Below are 14,086 nucleotides of genomic sequence, written 5' to 3' on the forward strand. Positions count from 1 at the left end.
TAGCTTCGAGAACACTATCCAACCATCTCGTCCTCTGTCGCCCCCTTCTCCTTGTGCCCTCCATCTTTCCCAACATCAGGGTCTTCTCTTCTCATGAGGTGGCCCAAGTATTGGAGCCTCAGCTTCACGATCTGTCCTTCCAGTGAGCACTCAGGGCTGATTTCCTTAATAATGGAGAGGTTTGATCTTCTTGCAGTCCATGGGACTCTCAAGAGTCTCCTCCAGCACCGCAATTCAAAGTAATAATTCAAGGTAGGAAGACCAAAGCTTACTACCTCAGTAACAATTAGTCCTACCTTTTTTGGACTAAAAGATTTACATTCAGTAAAGGATCTGCTATTTTCCAAATCAGGCTTCTCACATTTCCTTTAATAAAAGCAGTGTTTTAAATTTTGCCAAATTCCGACCAAGAGAGGACTCCAGGAATGAAGATACTGTACTCAGAAGTTTTGGCTTTTCCTGCTATCTATACCATACAAGTTATACTTGCCAAATCTCTTCCTACCACAGTGCAAATAAAGACACAAGAATTGTCACTGGAACAGACGTTAGCATCTATATCTCACACGAATCATTGTAAGAACCAAGAACAATTTTACTACTTTAAACGAAGGCACTAACCTGGAGGCACATGTGCAGAATCATCAATATCCAGCTGGCCTGTGTTCAAGTCTAGCTCATTGAAATATTCTTTCTTGAGAAAAAATGTACAAAAAGCCCACAAATATTTTATCAGCAAAGGATATTTCTTTAAATTTTAATTAGTTGTCAACAAAACTCCAAATAGCTATCAATTAGAAATATGATCTACCGTATTTTTCGCTCTATAAGACGCACTAGACCACAAAACGCACCTAGTTTTTGGAGGAGGAAAACAAGAAAAAAAATATTCTGACTCTCAGAAGCCAGAACAGCAAGAGGGATCATCCGCTGCACAGTGAAAGCAGCAATCCCTCTTGCTGTTCTGGCTTCTGTGATAGCTGCGCAGCCTGCATTCACTCCATAAGACACACACACATTTCCTCTTACTTTTTAGGAGGGAAAAAGTGAGTCTTATAGAGCAAAAAATACGGTATACTACAATTGTCATCTAGCCCAGTCCTCCGACTTAGGAATAAATCAAGAATTAAAAGCAGAGAGGCTCAACTATGTGGGTACCCTGTTAAGATTTCTTATGAGCAGTACTGCAGTGGGCACAGCATGCTGTTAGCAGGACTCCCAACTTGATTTCAGCCACATCCCAAGCAATATGTCACCTAGTATTCTGTAGGGCAGTGGTTGCCAATCAGGGGTAATATCACAAATGTTATGGTCTGTTTTAGTGCTGTGCAATTTTTCAATATATTGGCCAAAATCGGTTTTGAAATCACACCGCAATAATGATTTTGACCCAGTGTCAGGCTTTGGGGAATCGGCTCCCTCCCCTGTGGCTGCAGATTATCAGAACAAAGGAAAATGAGTCTTCTTACCAGTTACAAACTTTAATAATCACAGCGACAGAACAAAGAACGCATCTTCTACTAATGGCAGTGCTCCCAATTAAAGAGCCCACCCCCTTCGGTCCCTATGAACCTACTTCATTTCTACGTCTCGTAATCTGAGCTTGTCCCCTCTGTGCTTTCTGTTCTGCCACTTTCTGAGCCCTTCTCGGCTTTGGGGAGGGTGGTGGAGGAATGCTGTCTGTGAATCTGTTAACCTTCTCCCTTCCAGTGTTTCTTTTCCTAGCTGTTCCCCATCCAGTATATCCCAGCTTCTGCCTTCTGAACTATGTCCCTCTGCAAACCACTGTTCCAAATCTATATTGTCCTCCTGCTCCTGAGGAGATTCAGGATCTGGATCAGGAGCAGGGGGAGGGCAAGGCTCCCACCATTCTTCCTCAGTGCAGCCCTCCGCAACACAGTCCCTGACACCCAGCAATACGCAGCACTTTGTAGCTCCTTGCGCGAGGGGAGAGCAGGGCAGTCGATTTCAAGGCACCACCAATGATCTCCGCTGGTGACGCTGCCGATCCGAGCTGCCTTCCCTCACACTGAAGGAGACCAGGGTAGTCAATTGCAAGGCGCTGCCTTCCCCTCATGCTGATGGAGACCAGAGCAGCTGATTGTCTTCACTTCAAGGCATTGTGGCACTACATTCCCTTGGCAGCCACAGTGGACATGCTCTTTGCTGGCTGCTCCGCTGAGGGTGGCTAGATGCACCCCCCATCCCCGCCCACTCAAACCATGCAGTGAGGTGACTCTACTTCCTCTCCTCCCCCTAACCATCCAATCTCCGCGGCTGCCCCTTCTCTTATTCCCACTCCTGAGCTGCACATACCCCACCCATCCGATCTCCGTGACTGCTCCTTCCCTCACGCCCACGCCTGATCTCCCATTTCAGACATCATGATATATCGGAATATCGCGATGTTTAGCTACTGATATATCACAATCCTCAAAACCAGATATCGCTCATCTCAGCCCTAGTCTGTTTTTTTCTAGCATACCTAAAATCCTTTGCATATTTTGGGTTACCCCACATTTTGTTCAAAAAATTGCTTTGCAGAGGTAACAACCATAAAGTTATCAACATTTTAAAAAGTAGGGGGTCCATGGCTTGGCTTTTGAAAAACAGGGGGTCCTCAGTAATTAGCTGATTGGGAACTGCTGCTGTAGGGGATTACTTCAACATATAAAGTAGTGGGGAAATTTCCATCAGGAAACTCACATTGGCCCTGGATGTAAATTGCTCACTCGGCTTCTTTCTTCAACACAAGGACTTGGGTCCTTTGCTCGGCCAGAGCTCAGTAAACTCAAATTCTTCCCCCACCTTCCAACTGTCCTTTCCACATTCTCCCCTCCAAAATGTTGTTCAGAGCACTAAGCAGGCAGTGGTCACAATAAAGCAAATGACAACAACACCCACTGAAAACAATGCAACCTATCTGAAGGCCCAAACAGGAACTGTGAATGTTCAGTATCTCACAGTTAAGAAAATCTAGCTCTTTTGTTCATATATACTTATTTCTACTATTTTAGAAATGCTTTTGAATGATGAATGATATTTAAAGATAATTATTATTACCAGTTCAGGGATGTCCTTCACTTTCAATGGCACCTGAATTAATCCCAGGTGGTTTCTAAAACTAGGCTGCTCACTGTTTTCATAATTCGGATTGCGAAGGTTCATCAATACCTTTAAGAAAAGCAGTAGAAGTTAGTGTTTTCTATTGGCCCGATCAAGCAGGCTGTTCTTATGTTCCCATGTTCATTCATCACAGTAAGCCACTGTCAAATATTTCTGATTGCATGCTATGGTCGTAGGAAGCTTAGTGTTCATGCATCTCTGGACTTGTGCTGTGTAAAGACAAGGTTAAAGAGACAGGAAGAGTCTGCTGTAGGTTTTTCATCTGGTCTCTTTTGTTTATATGAAACACTCCAGCTTGTACATGAATAATTTCTCTGAGTTAATACAGGATTATGGACTGAATATAAATTTGTAGATGCAGGCCAAGCACTAAAAGGTTAACATTCAAAGAATGTCAAGAGATGTCAAGAAACAATAGAAAACACAAGAGACATAACAAAACACTGTTTATTTATGCAAAGTGTTTTCATAAGGTTAAACTGAGACAGATTTAATTAGCCTTAATTGCAGATAAATGCTATAGTTAGATTATAATTCAAGGCATCCGCAAAATAAAAAACAACAACCCAAGATCATTTAAAGTTCAATAGTTCAGGCTCGCAACGTAAGCCTTCTATCTACATTTGCATGAGTGCAACAGAATGTTCATTAATATAGTCAAATTAAGCTATGAAAGAGTCAGCCAAACTAACGGCATTTGCAATGCTAAAGTGGAAAGACATTCCTATTTATACAAGGGAATTTTTCAAATATGAGACTTTCATTTACCTTCACAAACGGCATATCCATATGCTTGCTTTCTGTTCTGTTGTTTTTATTAGGCAAGCTAATACAGATATACACTGCCATACGGAAATAGTTCTTGGAAAATAAGATACCATACTATTTTCATGTTCAAAAGCTCTATCAATCAATTTTGTAGCCACTGGTTCAGGTTTCTTCTGCTCATGCTTTTCATTTTGGATTTTAGTAGTTGTTTCCTTCTCTTCTCATTAAAATATGTCGCGCTCTTCCTTGCACAACTGGATTTAGACCTCTCTCACTTCTGAAGCCACATGGTAAAACGAGGACATATGACCTTAAATATGGGGGCAGGGCAAACACATGGGAAGATTCATAATGACAGGGAAGCTTTCGTAAAAAGCATTTCCACTAATCACCACTATTGATCTTCTCCCTGCAGTGTGTAGCTACAATGTAAAGGTAAAGGTAAAGGGACCCCTGACCATTAGTCGTGACCGACTCTGGGGTTGCGGCGCTCATCTCGCTTTATTGGCTGAGGGAGCCGGCGTACAGCTTCCGGGTCATGTGGCCAGCATGACTAAGGTGCTTCTGGAAACCAGAGCAGCGCACGGAAACGCAGTTTACCTTCCCGCTAGAGTGGTACCTATTTATCTACTTGCACTTTGACGTGCTTTTGAACTGCTAGGTTGGCAGGAGCAGGGACCGAACAACAGGAGCTCACCCTGTCGCAGGGATTTGAACTGCCAACCTTCTGATCGGCAAGTCCTAGGCTCTGTGGTTTAACCCACAGCGCCACCCGCATCCCAGCTACAATGTACAACAATGCAACATATGCAGTGTTCTCATCCTGAAGCAAAGTTTTTAACCTGAGGTACTATTTCTGGGTTAGCGGAGTCTGTAACCTGAAGCATCTGTAACCCGAGGTACCACTGTACTCCATCTCAATCTGCTTCAGAGGTTTGGGGAAGATTTGGGGGATGTTGCAGAGGGGGTTCAGGGCACCGGAGGGGCAAGGAGGATCATCAGAAATGGCCTCTGTCCATGTTCCGCGGCCAACATTCCCATCTGATGAAATGCAGTCCTTATATTGACAGACTACTGTGCAACAGACTCTTAAATTGTGATTCTTACAGCTGAGCAGAACACACGAGCTGACAGAATTGCTAAACGTTTTGTTTCATTTCTTTAGTCTGTGCCCAAATTACGAGTTAAAGCTTACTGGGTGGAATTCATCTTTGCACTAATTTGATTGTTCCAGCAGTGCAAGCATTTCTGATTGCCAGAGGAAACAATCTCCCGTCTCCCCCCGCCCCACCGTTCTGAGGGTTTTCCTGGCCCATCCAGAGCAGATCTGGCTGAGCTATTTTTTGCGGGGCGGGGAAGAAGGGGACGAGTAAGCCCACTGAACTAGAAGGAAGCCTTGCACTGTCTTCCGCTAGCATGCCAGGTTAGCTGAATCCGGCCCAGTTTATGGAATTTATGGCAAAAACACTCAAGGAGGTTATGAAACAGGAAGTGGCCTGGCAAGAATGTTGAGGCCAGTCAGAGAGGAAATTCAGCCCCCAAGCCTGTGTTTCCCTACACCTGCCATATAGGAACACCACAAACCTTTTCGGCTTTTAGAGATTTCCCAGTCCTTGTTTCCCCATTTTACTTCCATAACCATGCCTGTAGTTTAAGCCGTCACTTTGAACTGGCAAAGTCTATATGAACTTCATAACTCCAATAAGACCCTCATATTTTATTGTATAAAGATCTATAAATACATAATTGAAGATCTAATTTTATTTTTTTATTACCTCAAGAAAATCTTTAGGTGCGTAAACGGGCCTGAAGAGACTTAGATCTGAAATGAATAAGATACATAAAGTTATTTGATTAAAAAGAATTGTCTTTGTGGAAAAAAATATCAGGAATGGTCCACGGCTTTCATCAGATTTTCAAAGGGGTCCAATTCGCCTAATACTAATTAAAGCAATACGTGTTCATATCAACATAAATTTTGAATATACATTCAAAGCAAATTCTGAAGCATGCAATCTTATCATCAAGTATCAGCTGAAGTGCAAAGACAGCTGTTAAAAGCTAACATAAAGGCCAGATGTTATCCACATCTACATGAGATATTGCCGCTTCCTTCCAGAATTCTGCCAGTACCTAGGAGACACTAATTTAAGCATTCTGCAGTCTCAATCTTAGGGTGCAGAACTAAATGCAGATATCATGGATTTAACTACAGCTTAATCTCCGCCCTGTCTTAGAGAATCTAGTCTAATGAAGTGTTCTGAGAAACTCAAAAGCTTGCTCACTGTTTTATGATGTTTTGGTAATGCTCAGTGGTGAACTTTGGAATCCCTAATAAATTTCATCTCACCGAGAAAGTATAAAAAAGCCTTGGCCCAGTATACCTGAAGGAGAGTCTCCACCCCCATCACTCAGCCCGGACACTGAGGTCCAGCTCCAAGGGCCTTCGGGCGGTTCCCTCACTGAGAGAAGTGAGGTTACAGGGAACCAGGCAGAGGGCTTCTTCGTAGTGGCGCCCACCCTGTGGAATGCCCTCCCCTCAGATGTCAAGGAAATAGACAACTATCTGACTTTTACAAGACCTCTGAAGGCAGCCCTGTTTAGGGAAGTTTGTAATGTTTGATGTTTTATTGTTTTTAATATTCTGTTGGGAGCCGCCCAGAGTGGCTGGGGAAACCCAGCCAGATGGGCAGGGTATAAATAATAAGTTATTATTAATGATAGTAAGACCCAGAAGCTTTTGAAATTAAGCTGAAGGCCACATGTCGCTGTAGGGCTGCCAAGCTGGACCTTCAGCAGACTGCTTTCCAGTCTGAGTTTGAGATTTGAAGCAACTTTCTCATTCTTGTAGGGTAGCCTGCACACGAAGATGGAAAAGGGAAATGCAACTCCATTAGCTGAGCTGGACCTCTCAGCAGCTTTAGATGCCATGGTATCCTTCTGGGCTATCTCTTGGGAGTGGATCAGGAGGCAATGCGCTTCAATGGCCCGAGCAATTCTGTATTATTTTTATTATAACATTTGTTAGGCTTACACATGCACATTTACACTCCAGAAGGAGTTTGGATGGAGTTTGGATTTGATATCCCGCTTTATTACTACCCGAAGGAGTCTCAAAGCGGCTAACATTCTCCTTTCCCTTCCTCCCCCACACAAACACTCTGTGAGGTGAGTGGGGCTGAGAGACTTCAGAGAAGTGTGACTAGCCCAAGGTCACCCAGCAGCTGCATGTGGAGGAGCGGGGAATCGAACCCGGTTCCCCAGATTACGAATCTACCGCTCTTAACCACTACACCACACTGGCTCTGCTGAAGTACAAAGTACTGAATGATATCAATGAGATGTATTAATTTGTGTCCCTTCACTGTCAGGCGGCAGAGGAACCAACCCCCACGGCAGGTTGCCAGGAACGGACAATACAAGGGAAAGTCCTTACCATCTGCTTTTATTCAATATTCACAGAATAATGGCGTTGTCCTGAGTGAATCTCCACCCTCTCTGTCTCTCACTTCCTCATGTGTCATCACTATGGGTGCTGAAAAGTGCCCTCTGCCTTTGAGCTCTTTGTTCTCCTACTTTCAAGGCCCGCCGGGTTCTGGGAAGGGGAGTCTGAAATGCTTTCTAAAGACCCTGAGACTGTCAGCTGTCGCCCCCCTGCTGCTGCTGCTGCTGCTGCTTCTTCTTCCTCCTCCTCTCCCAGCTTTTCCCAGCTTTTCCCCTCATCTGCCTCTGAGCTGTGACCTCCCTCAAACCCCTGTTGTAATTCTGAACTGTCTTCTTCTTCTCTGGAAGGGTCAGGCTAGAGAGGCAGTCTCCACCATTCCTCCTTTGCCCAGTCCCTGACATTCACTGACAGAAGGCTTTGTGAACTGGTGAAGGCTTCCATGAGCAGAAATGGGAAAGGTGGGGGAATTTTCACTCTTTCCCCTTCCCTCTGCACACCATCACCTACAAAGGGTTGAGGAACCTTTGGAACAGGATGGGGAGTGGCTTGAGGGATGCAGGGGGAAAAGGAGGAATTTGTGTTTCCCCTCCCTTTCTATTTATAGAAGCCTCCGTCGTCTCTGCCATTATGGAGCCAGGGCAGGTCCCTGGGTTTCTCAGCGAGCAAAATAGCAAGGGCAGATGATAACTAGAATGTAGGCAGTGGAAATCTTACAGTGAATATGACAGAGTGTGGGTGCAAGCACATAATCGTGCCTACCAGATGGCATTGGCTGTGGCAAAGAAAGCTCTTGAGCTGCACTTTCTAGGGGGATGGTTGGTTCCAACCTTTCTTCTGGGTCACTGGAACCCTAAGGCCAACCACAATAGATTCACAGGAGGTCAATCCAGTTATGTTAGGTAAATTACCTTTAAACTCTGGCCTTCAAATCTTCCTGAAATCGTTGTTAAACCAGGCACAGGGAACCTTTCTAGGAATGTTTTGTCTTGCTGCTGATTTAACATTGCAATGATTTTTATATCTTAATTTTGTTATGTGATTCTGTATTTTATATTATTATTTGTGAACCACTCTGGCATTTTCTAAATTAAGAGTGTTATGTAAATGGATCAGATAAATAATAAAAAGCCTCTCTATCAGCAGTGGGGCACAACTAAATAATGTCAAATTTGCATAAAGTAGGATTCACATACCTGGCTCATCTGTTCCCATTTCATTCCATTTACTTAGAAGTTCCTTTTGCTCATTGATTGATCTCTGTAAATCATTTTAAAAAAAAGCCTTTTGCAATAAGCCAACCAAGAACAAAAAGCAAAAGTTTCTGTTAGCATTTAATAACATGGATTAAAAATCCACCCCCACCCCATTAAATTAGGACTAGCTTTGCCTAAGTGCAGCATTCACAGTGAAATAAATTAACAAAGCTACCTTTTGTGCTAATGGAATGCCGAGTTCTGTACACATACTATTGAGGCTCTTCAGAATGCGTTTTTCCCAGTTTCCCTGCAACAGATGACACAAATCAATATAACCTTTCCATCTTTCCATCTATTTTCAATTTTTAATTGGTGTTTTGCTTTTTAGCTTAACTGTTTAATAAATAAAAAAACCGACAATAATAATTTCATTTATTTGAGATTTTTTACAAAAAAGTGCACTGACTTGCAGCACCATGAAATATGAAAGTTAGAGACAATTAACACCAAACACCAAGAAAAATTAAATATATGATATGATATATGCCGTACTTCCTCAAACAGGCAATGCACCCACTGAATAGCTGCCACCAAAATGTCTTGTAGGGGGAACACACAGGCTGACAGCAAGTTGGCCTGGCCTAGTTACTGTTCCCAACTGCCAATGATATGGTTTACCATGCTGTTCACCAAAGCCATTGAGTATGCCCCACGGAGAGCCTCAAGATCCATAAATAGCAACACCCTAGAGGTCCCGGGCCCTAAGAAAGTTAGATTAGCTTCAACCAGAGCCAGGGCCTTTTCAACACTGGCTCTGGCCTGGTGGAACACTCTGCCTCATGAGACCAGGGACCTGCAGGATCTGATTTCTTTCTGCAGGGCCTGTAAGACAGAATTCTTCCGCCTGGCCTTTGGCTTGCAATAAGCCAACCAGAATCAGTTTGATTCCCTCCCCCTTTTTCTTTTTCCTTTCTCTTCTTATGATGAGATTGCTCTCTAATTGTTTTAATATTGTATCTTAATCTTTTAAATTGTATTTTAATCAACTTGTTTTTATTATTGGTTGTTAGCCGCCCTGAGCCCGGTCTTGGCTAGGGAGGGTGGGGTATAAATAATAATAATAATAATAATTAATTTGTGGAGGAGATTGAAATTTTTCTCTATATAAGCAATACCTTTTTTAAAAAAAGCCATAGCTTAGATCAGGGAGGTTAAGAAGACTGTAACCTTGATCAGAGCCGGAGAAAGATGCTCCATCCCTCTGATCAACATTATAGCCTTCTAAAAACTTTTTTTTAAAAAAAGGAGAAGTCACAGAACACATGTATGCAGCTGCATGTTACATATAGTGTCAGCCCCAGAACCATCACTTTAAAATAGAGAGGTGCAATCGTGCTAGCTTGGCAGCACTCCTCTGGCGCTTTTTTCTCTAAAAATTCAGAACTGGAGTACTCCATATTGCAATATATTGCGTATAGGTCCCACTCAGAGGACGTTTAGCAGAGGTGGGCAACCGATGGCCCTCCAACTTCCATCAGGCCCAGCCAATTTGGCCAATGCTCAGCAGTGATGGAAGCTGCAATCCACAGGTTTCCCATCCCTGACATACAGAGACACTTCCATTAAAAAGGTAAAGGTAAAGGACCCCTGGATGCTTAAGTTCAGTCAAAGGCAACTATGGGGTTGTGGTGCTCATCTCGCTTTCAAGCCAAGGGAGCCGGCATTTGTCCACAGACAGCTTTCCGGAACATGTGGCCAGAATGACTAAACCGCTTTTGGTGCAACGGGACACCATGGCGGAAACCAGAGCACACGGAAATGATGATGACCTTTCCGTCGCAGTAGTACCTATTTATCTACTTGCACTGGTGTGCTTTTGAACTGCTAGGTTGGCAGGAGCTGGGACAAAGCAAAGGGAGCTCGCCCGGTCGTGGGGATTCAAAGCGCCAACCTTCTGATCGGCAAACCCAAGAGGCTCAGTGGTTTAAACCATAGCGCCACCCATATCCCTATTAAAAATGTTTACAAATACAGTATGTATGACAATACTTAAATACAAATAGTAAAATTAAATCAAAGCAAACCTGGGCTTTCCTCATGTAAGCCAAAGATTCTTTGGTGTGTTCAGGAGGGGCTGATGGGTGGCATGGTAAAGGGAACCTTGAGGAGGAAAGCAACAACAGGTTTTGTTTTTACTCCATTTATTACTTTGATTCTCTCTTCAGAGTTAATGATAAAAGATTGAGTGCATCACCACCACAATCATTTTCAGAGACACTAATGAAATAACAAGCAATCATCCTCAATTCACAGCCACCAGCCTTGTGAAACATTACTACATCCCATTACTTAACTCTGCGTTGAACAAAATATATTAATTTACTGGAAAAACAAACCCACGATGGGCCACTCAGACACAGGCACAGTCATAATACCAGATAATTTCAGCCTTTTTTGGACTGCATATCCATTTAAAAAAACCTTAAAACAGCAAAACATACTTGAAAGGGGATGCAGGGAGTGAATTTATTTCTTACTCCATCAATAAAAGATTCTCCTGGTACTCTGTCAGAATTATGTTCAAACAAAGCATGTCTAATACCATGGTTCAAGTCAGGCATAGGCAAACTCGGCCCTCCAGATGTTTTGAGACTACAATTCCCATCATCCCTGACCACTGGTCCTGTTAGCTAGGGATGATGGGAGTTGTAGTCCCAAAACATCTGGAGGTCCAAGTTTGCCTATGGCTGGTTCAAGTCATGACTATTCAGTATATATTTCCTAACACATCAAGCCATAGTACCAGGCCACTAGACATCTGAGATTGCCAGGTTGTTTGACTTGGGAAACATATCCCCCCCCCATAGCTAAGATGTTAGGGTGCAATTGTCCTCTTCTCCCCACTACAACTGTAACATTGCTTACACCCAACTCTCAGCTAACCCCACCCCTCCCTCCAGGCTGAAAAACTCTTCCAGCATTAAGTGAAAGATAACTCCAAAACCTCTGCGGTATCCACTCACTTAATACTGAGAACATTTCAAGCTTCAGAGTGAAGCTTGTGGTGCTATAATTGGTCTACATAAATAAAAGCTATAGAGTGACAAAATAGGAGCCATTTAATAGGGAATAAATTGGCTAAACAAAGTCTGATTGGACACTACTATTACAGCCAGACTTCAACAAAATACACTGAATTAGAGACCAACCTTTCATCCGCCAGCAAAACCAACTCTACTTTTATTAAGATGATTAAAACAAAAAAGGAGTATGTCTCTTTTGTGCCATTTCCCTATTCATTTCTGCGGCATTCTCTACACAAAGCAAAAATTATAGTCCATTGCAGATTGAAAAAGGATCTGGCTGGGCCTTCTCTGATGTACACATTAAGTGATATTACAAATAATGCATGCAGATAGGAAGGCAAGAAAGACTATGCCCCATCTCTAAAAATGCAGACAAAAACAAACTCACACACTGAGTTCACTATAAACAGCATTTTGCAGCTTCTTTTCCCATCCTGGTAAAATAAGATGTTAGAAAATGAAAGTTAGAGGAACTCATATTATTAAAAAAAATACCATCAAACTTCTATGTGCACTTGGGAGTAAAAACCTTTGAAGTGAAGTAAGCATACAGAGGTTCCACTACCAAAAGCACTCTAAAAGCACAAGCCCCCGCTCATTTATTCCAAAATTGTTTAACAGTACTACCCGATAGTATTTGTTTTATAGACTGCAGACTAAAACCCCAATCCTAAACACATTTGCTCAGTAGATAAGTTCCCTTGCACCCACAGAACTTACCATATTTTTTGCTCTATAAGACGCACCTTTTCCCCTTCAAAAATTAAGGGGAAATGTGTGTGCATCTTATGGAGCAAATGCAGACTCCTTGGCTTCAGCAATAGCAACGCGAAGCCTCCGAAGCACAGAGGGAGAGCTCCCCCCGCGCTCCGGAGGCTTCGCATTGCTTTTGCTGAAGCTGCCTGAAGCCCCTGGAGCGCAGCGGAAACTCCCGCTGCGCTCTGGGGGCTTCAGACAGCTATCCGCAAGCCTTTGGAGCGCAGAAGGAGTTCCCGCTGTGCTCCAAAGGCTTGCGGATAGCCGTCTGAAGCCTGAAGAGCGAGAGGGGTCGGTGCACACCAATCCCTCTTGCTCTCCAGGCTTCGCTTCGCTGGAGAGGCGCTGCACAGTTTTCCCTCTCTGCGCAGTGCCCCTTCAGCGAAGCGGGAGGAGAAATGGAAGGGGCTCCGTTTCTCCTGCTGCTTCACTGAAGGGGCGCTGAGCAGAGAGGGGGAGAATTTTTTCCCCCCTGTTCTCCCCCTCCTATGGTCTGGTGCGTCCTATAGAGCGAAAAATACGGTACTTCTAAGTAAATGCATGGGACTCCAACTCAAGGTTGTGGCCCTCACTGCACATGACATCAGTGCATACTGTTAGCATGCAAACCATCTGCCTCAGCACAAGCCTACATGGCTAGAAGACTGTATAAGCGAGCTGGCAGGCAGAGGAGCTCCAGAGTCAAATTAAGGGGTGAGTGACTGATTCGGTCACACTGGGCACAGAGCCTCGAGGGCACCACAACTATGAAGTAGACTGGAAGATGAGAGGCTGCCACTAAAATTTGAGACCCCAAGGTCCGCCACTGGTAGCTTGGAAACTGGAAAAGAACTGGCTGTTTGTTTTTCCTTTCAGATGTTTACTCTTGCTGTAAGTGACTAGCCAAGATCTGTGTGCCAGTAACACTGGCAAATTTATTTACAATACAGGGGTAAAGCAAGCTTCAAGTATGTGGATGCTGCCCCAATATTCAGCAGGGGGCAGGCTTAATAATAATAATAATAATAATAATAATAATAATTTTATTATTTATACCCCGCCCGTCTGGCTGGGTTTCCTTAAAAGATTTTAAAAGGTAACAAACTAAAGAACAAACCTGATGTCTTCAGAAATTCCTTAATATCTTCCTTCAAGGATTCTAGCTTAATTTCTGGATTGTGTAGACTGAGCTAACATAAAAGATTAAAAAAAAAAAGTCAGAAGCGTAAGTATTCTTTAGAAAAATTAAAATTTTTAAATTTTAATAGAAACGCCTATAGATATATTGGGAAACAATACCCTAAATATTCTTAAGGCATAGCAAATGTTGAAACCTGCAAAATGTATTGTGCTGCATCACAAACAACTCCACAGGATGTCACAAGCCTAGGCATGAGGTTTGTAAATGTCTGTGCAGCAGACCTAGGAGCAAGGGAAGAGTGAAGCAGGGACTTCTGAGCATCATGAATATGAACCAGCATACAGCTCATTCACATTAAATGATAGTTAAATATCAATTATGGCTTAACATGCCATGCTAACACAGCCACTATGAGCAAAGTCAAAGGCATGTTTTGACTTTGATCAAATGGAAGGTGTGAAGGGGAATCGGCAATGAAAGGCTCCTATGAAATTATGGCCATAATTTTTTCTGTCTGTATTTTTGTGACCATTTGAAGTTAAGTGATCCAATGTCTGAAACAGTTTCCTTTCCAGGACTTTTCCTTCTA

At 43.1% G+C, this 14,086-nt stretch overlaps 1 protein-coding gene across 1 annotated transcript in view; it reads right to left on the minus strand.

Annotated features, from left to right (window-relative positions):
- TBC1D19 (TBC1 domain family member 19) overlaps positions 1–14,086 on the minus strand; it is a 68,884-nt gene that overhangs the window by 50,053 nt on the left and 4,745 nt on the right. The window contains exons 2-9 of the mRNA XM_079989762.1: positions 13,474–13,546; positions 12,010–12,055; positions 10,620–10,695; positions 8,768–8,842; positions 8,533–8,596; positions 5,670–5,716; positions 3,064–3,174; positions 622–694 (exon numbers count right to left, since the gene is read on the minus strand). Of these exons, the coding sequence (XP_079845888.1) occupies positions 622–694; positions 3,064–3,174; positions 5,670–5,716; positions 8,533–8,596; positions 8,768–8,842; positions 10,620–10,695; positions 12,010–12,055; positions 13,474–13,546 (565 nt within the window). The remainder of the gene's footprint in view (positions 1–621; positions 695–3,063; positions 3,175–5,669; positions 5,717–8,532; positions 8,597–8,767; positions 8,843–10,619; positions 10,696–12,009; positions 12,056–13,473; positions 13,547–14,086) is intronic.

Source organism: Podarcis cretensis (genome assembly GCF_951804945.1).
Source record: "Podarcis cretensis genome assembly, chromosome: 9".
Taxonomy (NCBI): Eukaryota; Metazoa; Chordata; class Lepidosauria; order Squamata; family Lacertidae; genus Podarcis; species Podarcis cretensis.